This window comes from Erythranthe guttata, chromosome 1 (genome assembly GCF_056151865.1).
Source record: "Erythranthe guttata isolate IM_541 chromosome 1, IM_541, whole genome shotgun sequence".
NCBI lineage: Eukaryota > Viridiplantae > Streptophyta > Magnoliopsida > Lamiales > Phrymaceae > Erythranthe > Erythranthe guttata.
In genome coordinates, this window is record NC_142533.1 from 278,392 (window position 1) to 299,167 (window position 20,776).

General features: G+C 35.4%; 3 protein-coding genes across 4 annotated transcripts in view; 2 read left to right on the top strand and 1 right to left on the bottom strand.

The window, feature by feature from the left end:
- The window catches only part of LOC105977259 (uncharacterized), a 38,918-nt gene that overhangs the window by 17,439 nt on the left and 703 nt on the right, over positions 1-20,776 (top strand). The window lies entirely within an intron of this gene.
- Positions 1,940-3,775, top strand: LOC105977114 (hypothetical protein). Its single transcript, XM_013002384.2, has 2 exons — positions 1,940-2,615; positions 3,043-3,775. Exons 1-2 carry the CDS (start codon positions 2,356-2,358, stop codon positions 3,491-3,493), a joined length of 711 nt encoding a protein of 236 aa, XP_012857838.2. The 5' UTR covers positions 1,940-2,355; the 3' UTR covers positions 3,494-3,775.
- On the bottom strand, positions 3,970-20,647 carry XI-I (myosin). Its single transcript, XM_013002383.2, has 38 exons — positions 20,220-20,647; positions 19,901-20,044; positions 19,039-19,184; positions 18,789-18,945; positions 18,446-18,504; positions 17,781-17,937; positions 17,442-17,591; positions 17,217-17,353; positions 16,762-16,908; positions 16,559-16,660; positions 15,754-15,811; positions 15,548-15,649; positions 14,733-14,770; positions 14,512-14,638; positions 14,241-14,414; positions 13,412-13,543; positions 12,613-12,722; positions 12,357-12,417; positions 12,048-12,225; positions 11,304-11,509; positions 10,678-10,797; positions 10,091-10,189; positions 9,272-9,493; positions 8,626-8,765; positions 8,272-8,383; positions 8,053-8,103; positions 7,887-7,976; positions 7,550-7,720; positions 7,185-7,337; positions 6,729-6,905; positions 6,224-6,361; positions 6,061-6,131; positions 5,884-5,983; positions 5,746-5,802; positions 5,607-5,663; positions 5,396-5,476; positions 4,669-4,754; positions 3,970-4,551 (listed from the first exon to the last, which is right to left on the bottom strand). The coding sequence occupies exons 1-38, from the start codon at positions 20,337-20,339 to the stop codon at positions 4,428-4,430; spliced, it is 4,554 nt and encodes a 1,517-aa protein (XP_012857837.2). The 5' UTR covers positions 20,340-20,647; the 3' UTR covers positions 3,970-4,427.

The following is a 20,776-nucleotide window of genomic DNA, read 5'->3' on the forward strand; positions in this document are numbered from 1 at the left end:
AAAGAAAATCTTTAAAAATATATGAAAAAAAAATGACATATTAGCTTCATTGGAACGTCGGCCGTATTAGTAGTGGGCTATTTTCACATGTGGGCCCAATTGGATACTGGCCCAACCAACCTGTATTGGTTTCTTCTGAAGTGGGCCCAACTACTTACTTCTAGTGACTTCCATATTTTTATCTCGTTTAATTCCACAATTATAATTTAAATATAAAGTATACAAAACGACGTCGTTTGTTAATTTATATGATAAAATTAAATAATGATAAAATTAAATAAAATCAAAGAAGTTTGATGGGATCTTATCTTGATTAAGGTAGGAGGACTCTTAAACAAATAACCATATGCCTAAAAAACCATGTGCGCTCTTAAGTCTTAAGTCAACGGACTAGCTAGCTGATTTTATCTTTTATTTATTTATTTATTTATTTTTGTATTTAATCTTGGTTTTAAGGGTAAATTACAAACACCCCATGAGGTATTGTCAAATTACAAAAAAACCCCTCTTGTTTGGATAATTACATCTACTCCCTCAACTATGATTTTTTCTTACACCTCCACCCTTATGGTGCCAAATTCAACATAATCATCTAGATTTCGTGAAATGTGCTCTAGTTTGTACTCATTTTGTGTAAAAATATAGTTTTCGATGTACCACAAACTGATATATACAAGCTAAAAATCACATATATATTATGATCATCTTGCTTCATTATGTAGAGTTTGAATGGGATAAAACGGTTACAAAAGTGATAATATTCCATATAATCTCGAAGATTCTACTAAATTTGAGGAGTTGAGGGGGTGGTTGTAATTATCCAAACAAGAGGGGTGTTTTTTTAATTTGACCATACATCAGGCGTGTTTGTAATTTATCCTAGTTTTAAAGATAGGATGGATCATGGAGGAGAGAGAAAGAGAGTGTGGGTAAAGATAAAGCAATTAAAGATTATAATCTTATCCTTTGGCCATGTGTGGGACCCATTACACTTCTTTATGACTTTACAGATGGTTATTGATTGCAGCACTAGATCATTTTATCAAATGCCACACCTGAATTTCCAACCCAAAATTATTACTTTTTTTTTTTTTTATATATATAATTGTGGTTGAACTTTGGCTAAGCATATTAATTTCAAATCAAATTATTTATTTTTCTCCTATTTCAACAAATTTATTGAGAAAAAAGACTTTTTTCGACTAATACAAATAGAAAGCAAAGAAAAGTGGTTAGGTTTGGTGCACTGCAGCCATAGGACTATTTACAGTCCTTTGCAAAATCAGATAACGAATCAGAAGCTGTATGTTGACCACATACAAATGTGTTTGGTCTCTTTTTTATGCCTATATATATATTTTAGGTTAAATTACGAAAAAAACTCATCATGTTTGGGATATTATAATTACATTAATTATAAATCTTTCGTCACGTTCTCTTCTAGTGTCAAATTCAACATAATTTTTCACATGGTAGAATGTTCTCCAGTTTGTACTCGTTTATTGCAAAAATACAGTTTCTGAAACACTGCAATCTGATATTTACAAGTTAAGAGACACATCCTATAATTATCTTGTTTCAAAATGTTGAGTTCGAATGAGGTAAAACGGGCACAAATCACAAGGGCGGACGTGTAAAAAAATTCATAGTTGCGGAGGGTCATTGCAATTACCAAAACCTGAGAGATTTTTTCGTAATTTGACCTCACACCTGGGGGTTGGCCTAATTTACCCAATATTTTATTTTGGAAAAAAAATTAGTTTGATTAATATAATTTCCCAATTGAAATAATCAACAAATATAATTTTATTCTGAAAAAAATAAAAATGAAAATCCAGTCAAAGAACAGTTAGTTAGCAGACAGCTAGCTTATCGTCCAAGCACTAGTTAATTTTAAATTTCTTCGTCTTAAAAAAAAAAAAAAGAAGAAAGTAAAACCAGTGGACGAGAATTATAGGATAAGACCTAATCCACACCCCACAAAAACACAACCCATTTTTTCATCTCATCATTCAATTTATATCCCTCCCTATTATAATTCACTCTTTCCCATTACATATTATTCTTGTCTTCTTTCCTACTCTTTTGTCGTGTTCTAAGATCCAACATTTGTTTTCTGTGTTCTTTCGCGCATTTTTCTTTTCTTTTCTTTTTCATAGTGATCCATATATATATATCTACCCACAGAAAAAAGTATAGGTATAGTTGCATTAAAAGATAGTTTCTTGTCAAGTATATTCTCCTTCAATTTTGCTTTCTTTCTTCTTACAGAGATAGATCCCATCTTTAATCGATCGTATATAGTTGCTTGTCTGGATATTATCCATATTGCAAGAACCCTTCTTTTTAAGGAATATGCCGAGCAGATTTATGAACAAGGGTGGGTTTGATGAGATTCAGAGTGGAGAGGAACAACAGAGGTTTTTTGTGGGGAAAAAGGTGGTTGAAGAAATTAAGGATTCATTTAGCTCAGAAGAATCATCTTCTATTGGGAAAAACAGTGATCTTTCTGACAATAATTCATTGGACAAATCTGAAGATTGTGACGAGGTTCAAAGCTCATATAAAGGTCCCTTGGATGCCATGGATTCTTTGGAGGAAGTTTTACCTATAAGGTTTGTTGTTTTGTTTTTTACTATTAACTCTCTCTCTCTCTCTCTCTCTCTCTCTCTCTCTCTCTCTCTCTCTCTCTCATGTTTATCTTTCTTGGATTTTGCTGTTTCTTGCTTCGTTTTTTGACTTTTTTTTTTATTTTCTTGGTTGAATTTCATTTTGGGTTATTTGATCTTTGTTTAAACACTAGTAAAGCTATGATTTGAGAATAAAATAAAATAAATCATTTTGAAAAAGTAAAGGAAATTCTATTCGTGCTTGTACAATGATGTTTTGTCAACACACAAACATATATTTGGGAATAGAAATATCTGACATTGTAGCCAATGTTGTTTTTAAGTCCAATGTTCCTCTGTTTGTCTATTTTCTTGAGCACCATCATTTTTTTCATGAAAAAACCTCACAATGTGAAATTGCCCACTAATACAGGAGAGGAATCTCGAGATTCTACAACGGCAAATCAAAGTCATTCACATGTTTAGCAGATCAATCTTCGTCTTCATCATCATCGATAAAAGACATCACAAAGCCAGACAATGCATACGTAAGGAAGCGCAGAAACCTGCTGGCTTGCAACATTGTCTATGACAAGACAAGAAGCTCAAGCTCAACTCTTAGAGGCATTAATGGCGGTGGCATATCGAAGAGGGTCACTGGTTCTGGCAGAACAGCTTTTGCTTTGGCTGTAGCCATGAAAAACTCCGAAAATGACGATAATAAGCAATTTGAAGTGGGGTCGTCGTTACCTTCTTCGTTATCTTCTTCTCCTAGGAAGGATTTGTCTGCATGGAGATCCTTTTCTTTGGCTGATTTGCAACAATGTGTTTCTGTTGCTATTACTTGTTCCAATTCCAATGAATTGGCTACGACGCCGTCTTGACTTATTATACATATGCTTTGTTTCTTTTCTTGAATCTGATTTTTTAGATTTACTAATGTGGGAAATGATAATTCGAAGTCGAAGATTTCTGTCTCATCATCAAAACGGATATGGCTATCATCAGTTCACCTATTAATTGGCGAAGAAACTGAGTTTTGATTCTAGTATAGTGGGGAAATATGGTACTTTCGATTGGATGAGCTCTTTTGCAGGAACGCATACTGGAAAAATACGATGCTGCATTTTGAGCTGATGAATGAATAATATTTAGTTTTTATCTTTTTTCGTGTCTTCTTGTTCCATAGTTTTCCTGCATTTTTTGTTCAAACCAAAATGGGTATCGAATCTGAATCGCCCGCAAGAAATTGTGTGGCTAATGTACAAAAATAATTCGAACGCCAGAGAAAATTTACAGGTAAAAAACGCTGAGGATATCACTACCATATACACGAACATGAGCATCAATCCGAATGGAATTACGGAGGAGAAAAAATGTTAATTTCAACCACCCAAATCAAACCATCTCGAGTAGAAAAGGTGACATGGGTAAAGGGGGAGAAGAAAAACGACAAGGATACAGCATAATACCGCATTTACAACAGGACGAACAATGTACAATGCTTTTGAGTAAATTTGCTACCTTATCCTTGTTACAACCCCATCGCATTCTAAAACGTTGCCTAATCTGCGTGTGACCTATAACATATCAGCTAATGGAACTGTATTACATCACTACCTTTTTCCATCAATCCTGGATTACAAAGTCGCAACTTTGCAGATGGACTGTTGTTCGGTTATAATCCTTCATTCAGCTGATCCAACTTTCCATCCAAACGGAGAACAAAGACTAATGCTTTATATCTTCAAACAAAATCAATCAGCCCTCTAAAAACCTATGTGATGTACAGCTATGCAGTCAAAGGTGGTGGATCATTCAATTCGGATTCTGGAGCAGTAGTTGTGCAGAAGGATATTCAGAAAGGAACTTTGGAGGTTCGATATCAGAAGGTTCAATTGGAGGGATTGCCATATATACATCTTCCGTGGAGAACGGGATGCTGAGAAAAAGGATCATGGAGGAAACAATACAATACATCATTAAGAAAATAATAAGATCCATGTTCCTTTACCCTCTATTAAAGACATTTCTAATCATATAAATAATAATATTTTACCTTAGGTCATCGTCCAATAAGAATGAATTTGTTGAGGACAAATTCTGCGAATCCTTGTTTACAATCTCCCTCATCTGAGACACAACCTGCCGAAACCACAAAGGAAAAAAAAATTAGATGTTAATCACAACCTTGACGCACATAAAGAAGGCTAGCCATGTGTGCTCAGACCTTAGATAACGGTTTTCACACAATATGGATCCAAAGGTTTCAGTTAAGTAAGAGGAATACTGTAAATTTGCTTTATCATTTTTCTTGGTACATCAAGATGAAAGAGTGGTACAGACATGTAGCAGCCCAATTAGTTATCTATTAATATTTAGATTATTAACAGGAGTAGAAATTTTGGTAGCTTTCACTAGATTAGAAATTTCCAGATAGTCCATTGGCAAATCCAGCTGGCAGGAAGTATGGTAAACGAAAAGACTTATTTATTTATTAAAAGAAAAGGAGGATAAAAGAAGTGTATTATCTTGTGCAGACATTTATAACCAGCAGGGAGGGATGGTCAATTATCATTGAGAGCCGCATTTTACTGAGCTAAGAATTGCAATCCATTTGAATTACTATTGATTCTTAAAAATTTGTTAGCAACAAGGAAAAGTGGATTCTGGATTTCTTCGACTTAAGGACCCATGGGGTTAGACCTTTCTGTGTAGTTTGAGTGAATGCCCCCGCAATTCTCAGTATTGAATTGTTACAAGACATAGATATTAAAACCACTTGCCTCATTTGACACACTCTGAGTCCCGTACTTATCATCCCAGTACATTGTGCTGATTCGATAGATTTGTCTTACAGTCAATTTCTGCCAAAATTATCAATGAAGACAAAAAGAAAAAGCGTGAGAAAATATCAGATGAAGTGATGAATGCCAACAAAAAAGTGAAAAGAAAATTTAGAAATAGTATCTTTATACTGTTTTATAAAAGCCCTACCGGACAGAGATCCTGTCTTATCTCTTCTAAAGATTTCTTCCTCTTTTGATGTATTACCTATAATAATAACAAGATACATTAGGAACTACAAGTTGAAAAGTCACATCGTTAAACTATAAATCAGAACTATGGGCTATACCAGAAATCCAACAGCTTGTCGAATATAATTTAGCTCATGCCAAGAGGTACCTGCAAACTGCATCCAAATTGACTCAGACTAGAAAAACATAGAGAGAATTTGTGCTAGGGATGAGTCAAGAAAAAAAAGCATTAATACCTCCTCCGTTGCATTGACTATCCATTTTTCTAATTCAGCAAGACCAGATTTGACATATTCACCGTTCGAAAATGTGCAGCATTCACGTCGAAGCAGAAGACTGCCAATGACTTTAGTTAAAGACTTGCGCATGTTTTTAGGGAGCTATGTGGAAATACTTGGAATCAGATTACAAACCTGTTAAACAATTGTATATTGATGAAGGAGAAAACCTGCGTGGTGAGCTTCCTGATGAAAAATGAAGGAACCTGGAAATTCACTAGTTCAGCTTACAATGAACATATCAACTAAATGAAAATTACGAGTGATGAGAAACAAGGAAAGTAGAAAAGTAGCATACATGGTTTCCCCGTAAACGACTCATTAGCGAATCCAGGAATTTAATAATGCTATCCCACTCACTACTTGGTGATTGCTGAGGAACACCAACAGGCGATCTAGACGACTTCCCACCATGAACTCGTTGCAATTTTGGTGCCTTAGAGAAAACATAGAATGTTAGCTTGTAATATACAAGTACAATACAAAAAGACATCATTAAAAACGATAAGACAATGATCATAGTGTACATCAATCACCAAGAGGGTAAGATCCTTGATATGTTTAGACACCTTCTATATACATCATATACTGAACCTCAAGCAAAGTAAGACATGGATAACAGTAATAAAGAGGAGTAATTCTCAGTATATGTGGCATAAAAGGATCTCAACCAACAAAGAGTACTTTATGATGCCAAAATTCCAAACCATGTAAGCATAGACTGGGACATGTAGCATGCAAAGTACTTCTTGTAAATTAGATCATGATTACATACAAGTGCCAAGTGAAAGGTTAAAAAGAACCTGAATGCATTGTCCCAATAACGAAGATATTTCTTTCTTGAGATTATCCCGGATCAAACCAAAAATCTTCTCTACACAAGCAGTCAACTGTTGTTTGAACAATAGAGCCGGATATTTAGATTCTTTGTGTGATAAACCCTCTTCCATTCCAAGATATTTGAAAGTCTGTTTTGGGCCCTAAGAAGCAGAAGCCTTTCAGTCAAATTTCAAATTGATCCAAGTCTGAAGCAATTCTGCATACTTCTATGACGGACCAAAATCGTTGAATATACTAATGAAAAAAAGTTAGATGTAATCTGTATATCGAGAATTTAATGATTCATGATCAGTGAAATAGAGTCAAATGTAACTGGATCAGACATGCCCAAACAAATTATTGAAATCTACAAACAGAGTCTTAAACTGCAACAATGTCGTAATGACTCATGCCAAATAACTGAGCCACCTTCAACTTACTTGCGCAAGCCTCCCGTTCATCCCTGTAGACCCTGCAGAACGCTGCGAACCAGCAGTTAGGAACCCATTGGACCGCATGTTTCTTTGGAGAAGGCATAGAAGTGCAGACGTGTTAGATAACCAATAAGGCAAAGAAGCATCCTCGTCACCCTCCTGAAAAAACAACCATTACAGATCAAATGGTTATTACACATGCCCTTAAATAAGTTCTAACAGTATATTTCTTGCATGGAATCACTTGTTTAAACAATTCAGAAATTAATTCCACATATTAGTAAAATCACAAACATGGAAGCTAGAAAACTCTCAGAAACGAGAATTTTGAAATTCATACAGTAGATTTTATGATATGAACGGATACTTACCTTCAAAACATCATTAATGCTCTCAATGATGAAGTCAAAAACAGCTGTCCTCTCAGATTCAAAGGCATGCCAGTGAAGAAGACATTTGTAGACGACACATGCAGCTATCGGTTTGCCATCTTTGAAGCCCAAATTCTCTTTGATGCAGCGTGAAAGGATTTCTAAGTTTCCCTGTAACAGTTTTACCAATTAGAAGTGGAATAAGCACAAAATTTAGCAGAGAACCTCAAAATAGCTAAAGATATTTGTACATGTAAAGCATATTATCAGTGGTCCAAGCAGAAGAATGTGAATACAAAAATAAATGATATGTTAACTAACAGTGCGAGAAGAAAACCTGATTCTTTTCCATCCCTGACTTTGTTCTGCGGGAATCGGAAAAGCCTTTTGATAGAGATGCAATGAATTTGGATGGTGTAGGAGATTCCTGGAACAATTATAAGAAGAACCTCAGACCATAGAAGTAGCTAGTCATGAAATCCAATATTTTTAGAGAAACTTACATAAGATTTCTCATCAGCAGAAGAAAGAACAAGTGCACCAGAGAACTTCGGCTTCAAAAGGAAAGTGAAAATTAAGATCATAGTTGTATTGTGAGAGATCCTCAACAAAAAAACATTATGCCAAATTTGATACTGAATTGTTCAAAGGTTGCATAACCCAACAACAAATTTCTTTAACAGACTTCACTACATGATGGAAGGTGGCTAAGAACAGCTTACATCAGGGAAGGGTTTAACAAATCCTGCTCTGTTGCTCTTCGGAGAGACATTCAGTGTCTTCTGGCGCATGATAAGATTCTCATTCTCTAGATTCTTCAACTTCTCTTCCATACTGATGCAAAAAAAAACCACATGAGCCACAACAAGCACATGCAAATACTTCCAAACAAATCATAACCAAAAGGCCAATTTTTCTCCTTGCTGGCACATTTTGGGAAATGATAAAGGGATTTGCGTAATTCTTTATCCTCTGATTTCGAAGGTTACAGGTGCCAGTCACTTAATGTTTATTTCTTACTATGGGGAAAGGAAGTGTTGCATCTTTGCAGTTTGAACAAAACTGTCGAACAATACCTTCGCAAATTTAGTTGGAACTGCAAACAATGTTTTTCAACTTCCCGCAATTTTGCAATAGTACTACTTGAATCTTCCTTAGATTGGGCAAGTTCGCACTCCAGCATCGAGTTTTTCACTTCTAATGCTTTGAGAGAACTCTGCAAAAGTAAATCATTGAAGTTAATGTGTTCTAATAAAAAGATAATCAGAAAGATTTCATGTTATCTTCTTGAGCCGGTATTAACTGGAAAGTTCAAAATCTCTAGCTGATTTCTGGACCGAAGTTGGAGAGTAGAAAATAACTAGACTAACCAGGTGAAAACTTACTGGCTATAAAAATGGAGAACAGATGCTTCACATTATTTGATAAACATATTATGTCAAAGGCGGATGTAGAAGTTTAAAATACTTACAGATAAGCCTCAGCTAATGAGAAAGTATAGAGGGTGTATACTGATTTGTAACATCTAAATATATAAGAAAGATCACAAGATTCTGATTCTTGATTCCTCATTAAAATATAGACAACAACAAGATATATAAATTATAATGTCGCACAAATATCAAAAGCTCAGGCAAGAATGCATCTGCGTGATAAATTATATCAAACTTAAGAAGAAGACACGTCGATAGAACTAAATAGATCCAACTTGTGCATAATTACCTTCAGGACTGCATTTTCATTCCTTAGTTCAGTCAAAGAGATAACTTCTCTTTCCGATGCAGATTTGTCCTTGGTTGATAATTCAAGCTGTCTTTCTAGCACCATGTTCTTATTAAACTCATTGAGAGTTGCAAGTTTAGCTGCATCTAGTTCCAATTTCAGAGACTCCACAGACTTTTGAAGTTTTGAGACTTCAACTGATTTAGCCTCGTCATTAGACACCTGCACTTAACATCAGCCATTTAACCAAGTATAGGGGCAAAGCATATAAAAAACAAGACCTCTTTACTTTCTACAGACTCTCACATGGGAAAACAATGAAAGCAACTCCAACAGCAACAACTTTTTGCTATGTTATCTTGTTAACCGGTCAACACAGTAATATTAACTTCTTCTTTTTTGCTATGTTGACCAGTCAACACAATAAACTTAGGCGGCGGTCAAACGGTCAAAGGATGAAATCGGAGTGAAATTCGGATTTGAGGGATGAAATTTGTGTAAAATTAAAGTTTGGGGTATTTTTGTATCTTCGGGTTTGAGGGATGAAATTGGAACAAAATTAGGGTTTGAGGGCATTTTCGCATGATAGGCTTTTAGATAAAATTGATTTTTGCTAGACCGATTTGTAAAAAAGTTGGATAATTGCCCCATATCATAAAGCTCTGCATTACATTTTAATGCCATTGGTTCTTGGAAGTGAAACAAATTTAAGCCTCACGTATTTCGAAATAAGAGAGGAAAAAGAAATAAGAAAGATGATTGCTAGTCTGAAACCCTGTGAAAGGAAACATTATATCTTAAATAGTGCAAAGCTGGTACCCGTATTTTTTTCTCCAGATGCAGTCGCCAAGTAAGATCCTCCAGCTGTTTCTCAAGCTTGGTTTTTGCTAAACGCAACGCGCCTGTCTCATTAGCCTCCTGCACAGAGAAATGGAAAGATACTTGTGAGCGAGGAGATGACTAATGGAGAGATTTCAAACATGAATGATCATCATTCTAAAGACTCTGTAACTTTATCCAGCAATCTACTAATCAAAATAAATAACAATAATTCATACATAACGAAGAACGGCCATGTCAAAAGCTATAGAGTGTGTGCGTTCAAGTCTTTTACAGTAGACAGAATGTCATAATTTGACCAGGCTACTGCCAGTAACTGCCATATACAGAATAAGGAAAATGAAATGTTTTATCTGCTCATATTCCACGCACAGAACATACTTTATGTGGAATGAGCCAGCTTAAGGTACACCTAATTTTGACTGTAAACCAGTCCTTGCTACTCATTAACATAAAGACACAATTTTACCCTTTGAAAATCCAGAAAACGAAAAGCAGATAATAGTGATCAAACAGACTGTATAACAAATTACAGTGCCAGGCTATGAGACTACGATCATTCTCACCTTCTTAAGCTTCCTAAGTTCTCTTTTTGCCAACTTTTGCCTCCACAGACATTGTATTGCAATAATATTATGTTGACGATTACGATAGATAGAGCGGACCTTGAACATCCTCCAATGAGCCTGATACAAATATCAATTAATTAGGACAGCACATCCAAAGAAAAGTAATAGATACATCTAAAGAAAAAGCAAGATAAGGGAACATATTCCTCCCAAGAATACCAGAAATCTGTTATATCATTTTGCTAAAACATTTTGCTTTGATCTGTATGCTACCATTGTCGGAGCAATTGGAAAATTCAACAATTATTATGATTATCCAATAAAATTCCCGTATCATTAGAGTTCCTGACAAAAACTAGGCCACGACTATAATGCACAATACATAAAACAGTCATAAAGTCGAGCAAGTAGAGTAACTAATCATAGATCAATTCTCCTACTATTTATAGAACTACAAAAAAACAGTCAGAAAAAAAAAATCAATAAGTTCCGGAACTTGCTAGGTCCCAATAAGCACAATTCCGAAGATTGTTAACTACAAAATCATTACAGAGAAAAGATAACCGTATATATCAAATACAACAGAAAACCTCGAAGGCTCATAACACAAATCTATTTTTTACCTGGATAAGAGTGGCAGCCCTGTCTTTCTTTATATACAAAAAGATCCGGCGAGTTGAGAAACCACGAATACAAGATTGTAGGAGTACCGAAGCCAGACGGAGTTGCATATAAGAATGCCTAAGAAACCAGCATCGAGTATATTTCTGAATTACAATGGCAGCAGCTGTATCACGCATTACAGTGAATATATCTCGAGCAAGATAGCCTGCACAATTTTATGAAATAAGTACCCTCTAAATCCACCTGGTTTCAGGCCAAGTTAAGGTGTCCAAGAGATCAAGACATGGTAAAACAAAATGATTTCCCAAACGCTCGTTTATGTCTTAACAACTGCCAACAAAATCCCATGGCAGCTTGAGGATTAATGAAGGAAATATTTTCATAGTAAGCATTTCTTTAGTATGGCAAATTACACATGTACAAGACAAAAGTTCCTCCCATTGCACCAAGTATTGTACTATAAAAGCAGAAGTACATAGCTCTAGTTAAACACATTTTATCTCGAGAATGTATTCATGTCATATCAACATCCACCAACAAATAAAAATCACGACCACCAATAATTTTATCCACCTTGTCCCTTGACAAGTTCACTACTAGTCATCGACACTCACCAGCATATTCTGAACAAAGTTAAGACTGTTGCACTAAAATCTGTTACGTAAATGGTACGATAATACAATTTGTACGACAGAGTAAACCGTTTTTTTGAAAGTTATTTAGTCCAAGCATGAGGATTTTACCTCTACAAGATGCTTGTAGAGAAATTGCAGCAACACGCCTTCTAACAAAATCCCTACGGGCAACAAATGTACGCAGACGACCCTGAATTCGCCTGGCTGCGGAATCCAAAACCTCAGCTCGGCGTGAGTCTAATATACCAATCTGACCGGCCCGAAGGAAAACTTTGGTCTTTCCCAACTGCAAAAAACAAACTGAAGCTGTAAAGTAAATTAAGAGAAACGGAAGAACATTAAGAAACTACAAATGGGCAATGAGTTACAGCAGAAATCAGCCAAAAAAGTTTACAACTGACTATTGGCATAACAAACCTGATAATTCCCAAGCTTTAATCTCTGCAGTATTTTCTCAGTCATGGTTTTATCATCATAACTGAAAACAGATTAAAATGGGAAAATTAGCCTGTGCAAGTAGATAGAACTTGAAATCTGAAATAAAACATGGATGGCACAAGCAACACATGTATATGATGCAATCAATATATTTAAGTACTATGTACCAATCAAATATATTACAGTTAGCACTATCAGAACATGCAAATTACTTCTAGGTAGAATTTCAGCGTACCTTGCATCCATAATGTCCAAGGAAATTATTCCAAATCTGTCAACAAACTCATGGTAAGTCTTCCTCGTGGGGTAGCCTGCTAGACTTATGCGAATAGCTTCTAAAACACCCTGCAACAAATCAGAAGTGTACAGAATACAAATTACGACCACACTGAAAAAAGATAACCTCTCAATTAAATAACAATAGTTCTCTACACCATATCTTCCTTTTGCTAGCATTAAACCAGCTGCAACTTTTACCAAACAGACAACGCATTTATTCTGATTTATCAATAGATCAACAAACTCAATCTACTGTTCATTTATAGAAACAAAAAAGAAAATTATAGAAAAGATTAAATCTGTCATCTTCGGGTGCATATCATTTAACTCAGTACAACCAATAACTTGTTTATGTCCCACATCCCATATAAAGCCTGTATGATCCAGTGGTAGTCCCATTCACACATGCCCTCATCATTATATTCACCATTCCAGTAGTAATGTCAAAAATAATATACTTAAGTGGAAGAGCACAGGTCCTAAGGCAGACAACAGATAAGAAGATGGCAGAAAAATAATTTCTTGTCCAGGGTTCAATTTTCCTCCAGAGGTGGTCAATTTTGATACACACACGCTCACACTCACACACACACATACATTGTATGAGTCGACTTAGTCTTCAAGACATTAATGAAGTATGATCTTCCCAGTACAGCAGCTTCTTGAGATCAAGAGACAGATTCAACAGAAACGTAAAAAAAAATAGAGGCTTGCTACTGTGAACTTGTGACAGCAATAAGTTAACTCATACTTACCCCACAACGCAATTGGTGTATGATGCTCGCATTCTCGAATCTGTGAGGCCTATTCAGTGAGTTTGGCTTCACACATCTAACATAGTGAGGCTCCGTTGAGCTGAGGGTTTCCATAAGAGATTGAAGTTGTTGCTGTAAACAAGGTGGCAAATGAGTGAGATGTCTAGGATTAATGCTAAGGATGTTGTATTAAACACATGATGTCATAGTTTACAAGCAATTTCAATAAACCAACCGGATTAAGTGCATTGCTGCTCAAACAAGATGGATTCTAACAAGGACGTGAAAAATCAATGAGACAAACACAAACCTTATTGTATTTAAACCCATTTATAACCAATAATGTATATGGTCACATTAAAATGGAAAATAACCACTCTACTGAAACAGTCAGCTATCAGCCACCATGGCACTTGCGAAAATCAATGATAATAATCTGATATGATTACCTTTCAAATGACAGAAGGTACAAATCCCTCAAACTGACAATTTCTAATACAAAACAAATCCCTAAAATGGCATGGCTTTCAATAGAAGAAGCACCAACACATTAACAGGAGAGAGATTTCAGTATGTGTAGTGTCAAAACTATTCTCATGAGGAGCACATAACAAACTTAGCCGGAAACTACAGACAGTATAACTAATAAAACAGATGGCTCATAACAACATTGACAATATGAGATCACCCTTGTCAATATAATAGTGACTGCTAAATTTCCTGTTTCAATCTTCTCTTAGATCCAAAAACATGTTTACTTGTAGTTCCAAAATCTTAGATCAGAGAAGCTGCCATGTCAGAAAAGTTCAGATAGAAGAAAAAGCAGTACCTTAAACCGAGACGCCACTGATGAAAACTTGTATGATGATCGAGATGATTCTTCAGGCAACGGTGGAAAGAGACCTGCTACAAAAGGGCATCCGGAAGAGGCCAATAGATTGCAATGCTCAACCACAATATAATCACGATTTTTTTCTAAAAATTTCTCCGTCTGATAGTTCACCTAGTGACAAACCAATCAGAGAGTAAATAGCCAACAATGTTATAAACTAGAAGATAGTATTAACCAGTAAATAAATAATTCACAGCATAAGATGTACCTTGCCAGCATAGTGAGCAATAGTAAAATCTGTTTCAGAAAACTTGGCTTTTTCTAATCGTTGGTGGGAGCGAAAATTCTGGAATAGCTTGTTCGAAAATGTTTCGTGTGTTGATTTTGGAAACATGCTGCAGGGGAAGGGAGAAGAAGGTTAAGGATAAGTGAGAACCAATAAATAAATAAGAAAAAAAATGAAATGAGAATGGGGAACCACGGATGTACCAGGCTTCGTCTAAAAGACCAATTATTCCTATTGGTTTCTGCATAAGGAGGTTCACCATGGGATTAGTCAAAATGAGAAATAGGTCATGCTGATAGCAAAAGACAAGAAAACAGAATAGGCCCCATAGATCTCCATTAAGGTTTTCCTCTTCTCCTTTAACCACCCTTCCAGAGTTCATGGGTAATAGCATGTTATAAAAGTTGATTCAGTTGAAAACACATTTTTTCCAAATATGAATAAGGCAAGTCAGCACAAAAGTTCAGTTGCCAAAATACCATGCAAACTTCAAACCAAAACTTTTGATTCTCTTTAAATATCACTCTTGTTTATGGTTTTCAGTTAAGAAATTCAGTCAACTGGATATTTTATATAATAGTGTAGTTAAAAATTCAATAATCCATCAAACTTATGGGTCCTTGTTATTTTAAATTATGATAAGTAAAAAGGTATCATAGAAATAGATAAAATGTATATAGATAAGAATAAGTCAGTTAACGGAATAGTTTTAATAATCCAAATCAAAACCATGTGAGTTATATTCAAGACAAAGTTGCATTTCCAAGGTCATTTATTACGTTGTGAAAGTCAGATTACCAACCATATCAACTCTACAAACATGAGTTGTTGCTGGTTGAAAATAGTTAAATTTTGATCCCCGGCACTGACAAGATTAATACCAAATTAATCAGAACCAACTCTACATTTTAATATTCATCAATTGTGTAGCACCTCTATATTTCTTTGCAGCAATGTATTGTGCTACTTTAGGACAACTTTATAAAAAAACATATCTGAGAAGAGAGTAATAGAAAACCTTCTCTATCAAATCCAAAACATCTTGATTGTCAATAAATTCAATATAGCTCCAATTGATTTGTTCTCTTTGATATTCCTCTTGCTCCATCTTAAACACATGCTGTAAAACAAAACCAAATAAAAAGGAAGAAATATATTAAGCAAGGAGCTAGATCATAAATACTACATTTTACTACAAATAGTACCACAAGAAAATTAAGTCACCTCATTAAAGTGTTGTTGGAGCTTCTCGTTCGCAAAATTGATGCAGAATTGCTCAAAACTGTTTAAGCGGAGCATAACCAACCGATAAGTTGCCAGAGCACACATGGAGTTGAGTAAATATCTTACACGAATAATTAACTTGTATATGTAAATTCAATGAGTTCCAATTCGAAGGCCAAAGAAACATTAAGATGCACTAAACTTCTAGCTGCTTGATAAAATCAGCTCAAAAGTATAATCGCAGAGAATGCAACACAAAGGCCGGACTGATAACTAACAAATTTACCCAGCAAATCAAGTTTCATGAAAATGTAAGAATCAAGAGATTTATTTTCTGTTATACATGGGGACATTCCCAAGTACGGTCCACTGCCTTAATTTTCTAACATTGAATTTACCATGAATTGGTAACCGCCAACCAATCCTATATCTTTGAGAGCTACAATAACATCAGATATGCAGGTCAATCAAGACAATATTTGGGACATTTGACCACATTTAGGCTTCATTTGGATAGGAGCTTTTGAAATGAATGAATTTAAAATGATTCCAAATGAGAAGGATTTGAAATGACTCCAATGGGAAGAATTAGAAATCCACCCATTTGCTCAAAAAAAACTTTAAAATGAAAGCTAAGGATTTTAAATGTCCTCCCATCCAAATGCAACTTGAGCTTCTTTACAAGAAGAAGATTGTCCCTGGGTGGGTTTCGTAGTTCTTTAATTTCAAGAACCAAGTTCCCCTTGACAAAATAGTAAGTAGAACAAAAGGATAAAATGGAGGGAATGATTTCATGATAATTTACCTATTCAACTTAAAGCATTCAAATCCATAGATGTCTAGTACTCCAATTTGTATCTTAGAATCATGGTCTTGTCCGACAGATCTGTTTATCTTTTCAACAAGCCTGAACAACAAACAAAATCACTTAAATTTTACCTTCACATTATTAGTTTAATCAAGAAGCAGAAGGTCTTTTCAAACATAGCATAAAAAAATTCAACAGACCAGTCAAACAGCTTAGCATAAACAGTCTTAGCCAAAGCATCCCGACCAGAGACAGCAGCACTAGAGTCCAGAGCTTTGACAATTATCCCCTCACGAGTTTGAATTGAGCGTGTTGTAAGTGTGGCTAAAAGGAGATTAACATCACACCTGAGTTACAAGAAAACCATACAGTTGTCAAGCCAAAAGCATTTATAAAACACTGATGCTAGATAAGTTTCCACCACATTATTCCCCAAGAAAATGGCAAGCAATAGATGAAACCCCCTTAAGTGAATACAACAGGATACTTAAGCACTTCAAACCTCTAAATGAAAGGTAACATGACAAAAGAAATCTGATTGCAGACAGCCCAAAGAAGAAAACGAGAGTAAATATCAGAGAAAAGTATATTTCTTCATTCAGCCTTTGAGAATTGATAAAAGAAATTGGCAAATCTATCAAAATGAAATACATACCTAAAGAGATTGGCAGCCATCTGCAAATGAAAATTAGACTTATCATCCTTGATAACAGAGGAATCATGCTCTTTGCCAGGAGAAAACTCTAAATTTCCAAGATGCAAGATACCAGCCAACGTTCGAAATATTGCCTCCTGGTACCATAAAAAGAGAATAAGGCATTAAGACCAAGACATGACAGTCATGATGCATGATACAGACACAAAATTTTGTTAAACAAACCTGTTCGTCGTCACTAATTCCCACAATATCCATTGCCCTTCTTGTCTTCACATATTCTTCTGCATTGCTCACTCCATCTAACTCATAAGTCTTACTCTGATTCAAGTAATGGAAGTTGCTGGGATGACCTAACTTGTATGCCTCTGCGTCCTGAATAACATAACAGCACCCTCAAATACAAAACATGGATACTAGGAGTCCAAACAAGTGGTATCACAATATAGGGATCCGCCTAGAGGAGCAGGCTCAATGTAATGGCCCAACACACACATACACACACACACAGAGAAAAAATAGAAAAAATAAAGTATTTAAATGTAACATGAATTTGGAGAGTACCATGCCAGATGCACACAACTGATAGAAAATGTGGTAATTTCTTTCAGGGTCTGTTATTTGAACAACGCGAGATCGCTCTAGAAGGTACGTTCTGATTGCAGCACCTGAAATTCTACCATTTGAATCAAACTGGATCTCGACGAACTTGCCAAAACGACTGCACAGCCAGCAGAATAAGTAATTATAGTTGACATATTTCACACACACACACACACACACACACACACACACACACACACACACACACATATATATATATTTGCTAATTGCTACATAGTTGAGAAAATTTGAGTACAAAGTATAATTTTGTCGAAAATTCAGGCATCGTCTGCTGAACTGCAAACTACATAGTTATGCTTGAAGTACCCGAAAAAAACCACATATTTCAAACCCATCTAATAGAAAATGTGTCAATTATGCCATTAAATTTCATAAAGTGAAGTAATTGTTTTTCAAGCCAGAAGAACATAAGAAGTTGAACTTGCATAAATCAAGAATGTAGACAGCATAAAGCTCAGAAGGAACATTATATCAGAGAACATCTAAAAAAGGGGGGGGGGGGGGGGGGGGGGGGGGGGGGGGGGGGGGGGTATCCTTTCCTTCACCATAGCATAGGAATTGTTTGCAGATCGAAAATTACCCAGGTAAAGAAAACAGTGCAATACCTTGAATTATCATTCCTAACAGTTCTCGCATTGCCAAATGCCTCCAAAAGTGGGTTTGACTAAAATGGAAGAAAATAGGTAGTCAGCAATTCGCTTAAAAAATTAACGACGAAGATTCTGGAAATAGATAGAATGGTTAGAACATAGTCACTATGTAGCCAAACATCTATAGTTTCCTCTAATCTCATGTGCTTTTTACAATATGAACATAGACAAGAAACAGGTTTCTACTCAACATACTTTTCTTAATGTGTGTTGGATGAACATCAATGCATGTTAATTGTTTAATGCAACCCTACGTTCAACAAGAAATACATAATTGAACAGAATAGTGATCACCTACCTCCAGAACTTGTTGTTCAACTGTTCTGTCATCACTGGCAGCACGACCACCAACATAAGTGAGGTATTGCATTATCAACTTTGTCGTCTCTGTTTTTCCAGCCCCACTTTCTCCACTAACCAGAATAGACTGACTACATCTCTCACTCATCATTGCTCTGTGCCATAAAAATCAGATCAACACTCACCACACAGTACATAAGCAATATGATTGTATTCAGTAGCAATAGAACAATTCAAGCTAGACAAACCTGTAAGATGCATCAGCCACAGCAAAGACATGGGGACTCAGTTCACCAAAAGGAGCCCCCTTATACTGCTCCATCATGTACATATTATATAGATGAGGAAGCTTCGTAAATGGGTTAACTGCAATCAAAATACTTCCTGTGTATGTCTACAATCGGAACAAACAATATATCAGCCAAAATGTAAATAAAAAATTAAGAAAATAAAATCCCAAATATTATAATTATAGTCAAGCTTAGACACCCATTCCCCAAAAGATATATATTCTGTAGATCAAAGAAACGAAGGGAAAAAAAAAAGGGCATAGTTGGAGATAAATGATTAATAAAATTTAAATTGTGAATTCATCAACCAACAGCCGAGCAAACTCTCAAATATGAACATTTAACTAACAAAAATATCAAAATACAAAATCATAAGAATTCTACTACCTAGGAAAGTACAACCCTGTTTGCTGAAGGATCTAGCAAAGCACACTCTGTTCAAATATAGTATATTAGGGCATCAATAATATCCAACAGTTATGGTTCCTGAAACTACGATCACCGCTAAATAATTCTCATTAAATAGTTTCTGTGTATTTAGTCCAAATGTCCTTCTACATAAAGTATATACACAACCATTCAACAAAATCCATGAGGTGGCTACAGTTGCCTATCCCAGTAGACCACCCACATTTAATCAATCCCAAAAAATGGCATCCTTGCAACTGACCATAACATGGAACTTCAACCTAATTGCCGAATGCCTATCTTAAGTTAAGTTGCAAATAAAACATCTTCTGGAAAACTAATCAGCTCCCAGTGCGTTCACTAATCAACAAAAACCCTAGTGAAAAATGAGGAAGTAACGAAAGCTACTCACATATATTTCATTAAGCGCATATCTTCTCCGGAGATTGTCAAGAACACCAGGCTCATTCAAATAGGTCAATTTGGTCATATCATCCACTCCTCCAAGTTCCGCTTCCCCATCACATGGCTGCAATTTATCTGGCAGTGCCAAGACCTATTCCACCAAAAACTTTCAGTACAACTCATTTCCCAACATTTAATTTTAGAAACACCACAATAAATCAACCCTAATTTCAAAACAATCGCAAGGAAATGGACACCGTGCAAAGTCAATTTTGAAAACAAAAAAAGTGAAAATTACAAGCCAAGCAGGAAGAAAGCAGAATCACCTTTTTGCCGGATGAAGTGAGGAGTTGAGCATGTTTAGCGGTGAAATCAATAACCTCGGCTTCAATCCAAGCCAAGTCTTTGTCTTCCACCCACACTTTCGAACCCTTCCGAAGAGTCATTTTTCAGTATTTTTCTTCACTGATTCTTCAGTTCTTCCCGACTAGTTTCAAAAGTCGGATAAAAATAAGAAAGAACAAATTTGAATTCGACGGACATAAAAAAAAGTTTGAAATGAATTAACAAGCCCTAAATTCCACAGAGAAATATGAGAGGAGAAATTTTCATCTTCCCGCCCTAAGAAAAAGGGGAATTCGATGCATAGTCAAAACAAGAAAATGTAATATTTTATTTGTTCGTCCTCTGAAACAAATTAATGCCCACTGTACTACTCTTCTAGTAGTCGCTACACAAAATTCAAATTTTGCCCATTATGATATATTTTACTTTAAAATTCTATAATATTCAAATTTCTTATAAATGTTTACTTCAAATTTATCCAGTGAAATATTTATTTATTTATTTCGACTTTAGTAAGGTGTATTAATTGAATTTCTGT

Coding starts and splice junctions, on each gene's coding strand:
- LOC105977114 (XM_013002384.2), top strand. CDS start 2,356: ATGCCGAGCAGATTTATGAACAAGGGTGGGTTTGATGAGATTCAGAGT. Junction 2,616..3,042: donor GAGGAAGTTTTACCTATAAG/GTTTGTTGTTTT, acceptor CCACTAATACAG/GAGAGGAATCTCGAGATTCT.
- XI-I (XM_013002383.2), bottom strand. CDS start 20,339: ATGACTCTTCGGAAGGGTTCGAAAGTGTGGGTGGAAGACAAAGACTTG. Junction 6,132..6,223: donor GTCGTTTACGGGGAAACCAT/GTATGCTACTTT, acceptor GTGAATTTCCAG/GTTCCTTCATTTTTCATCAG. Junction 4,552..4,668: donor TTATTGGACGATGACCTAAG/GTAAAATATTAT, acceptor CCTTTTTCTCAG/CATCCCGTTCTCCACGGAAG.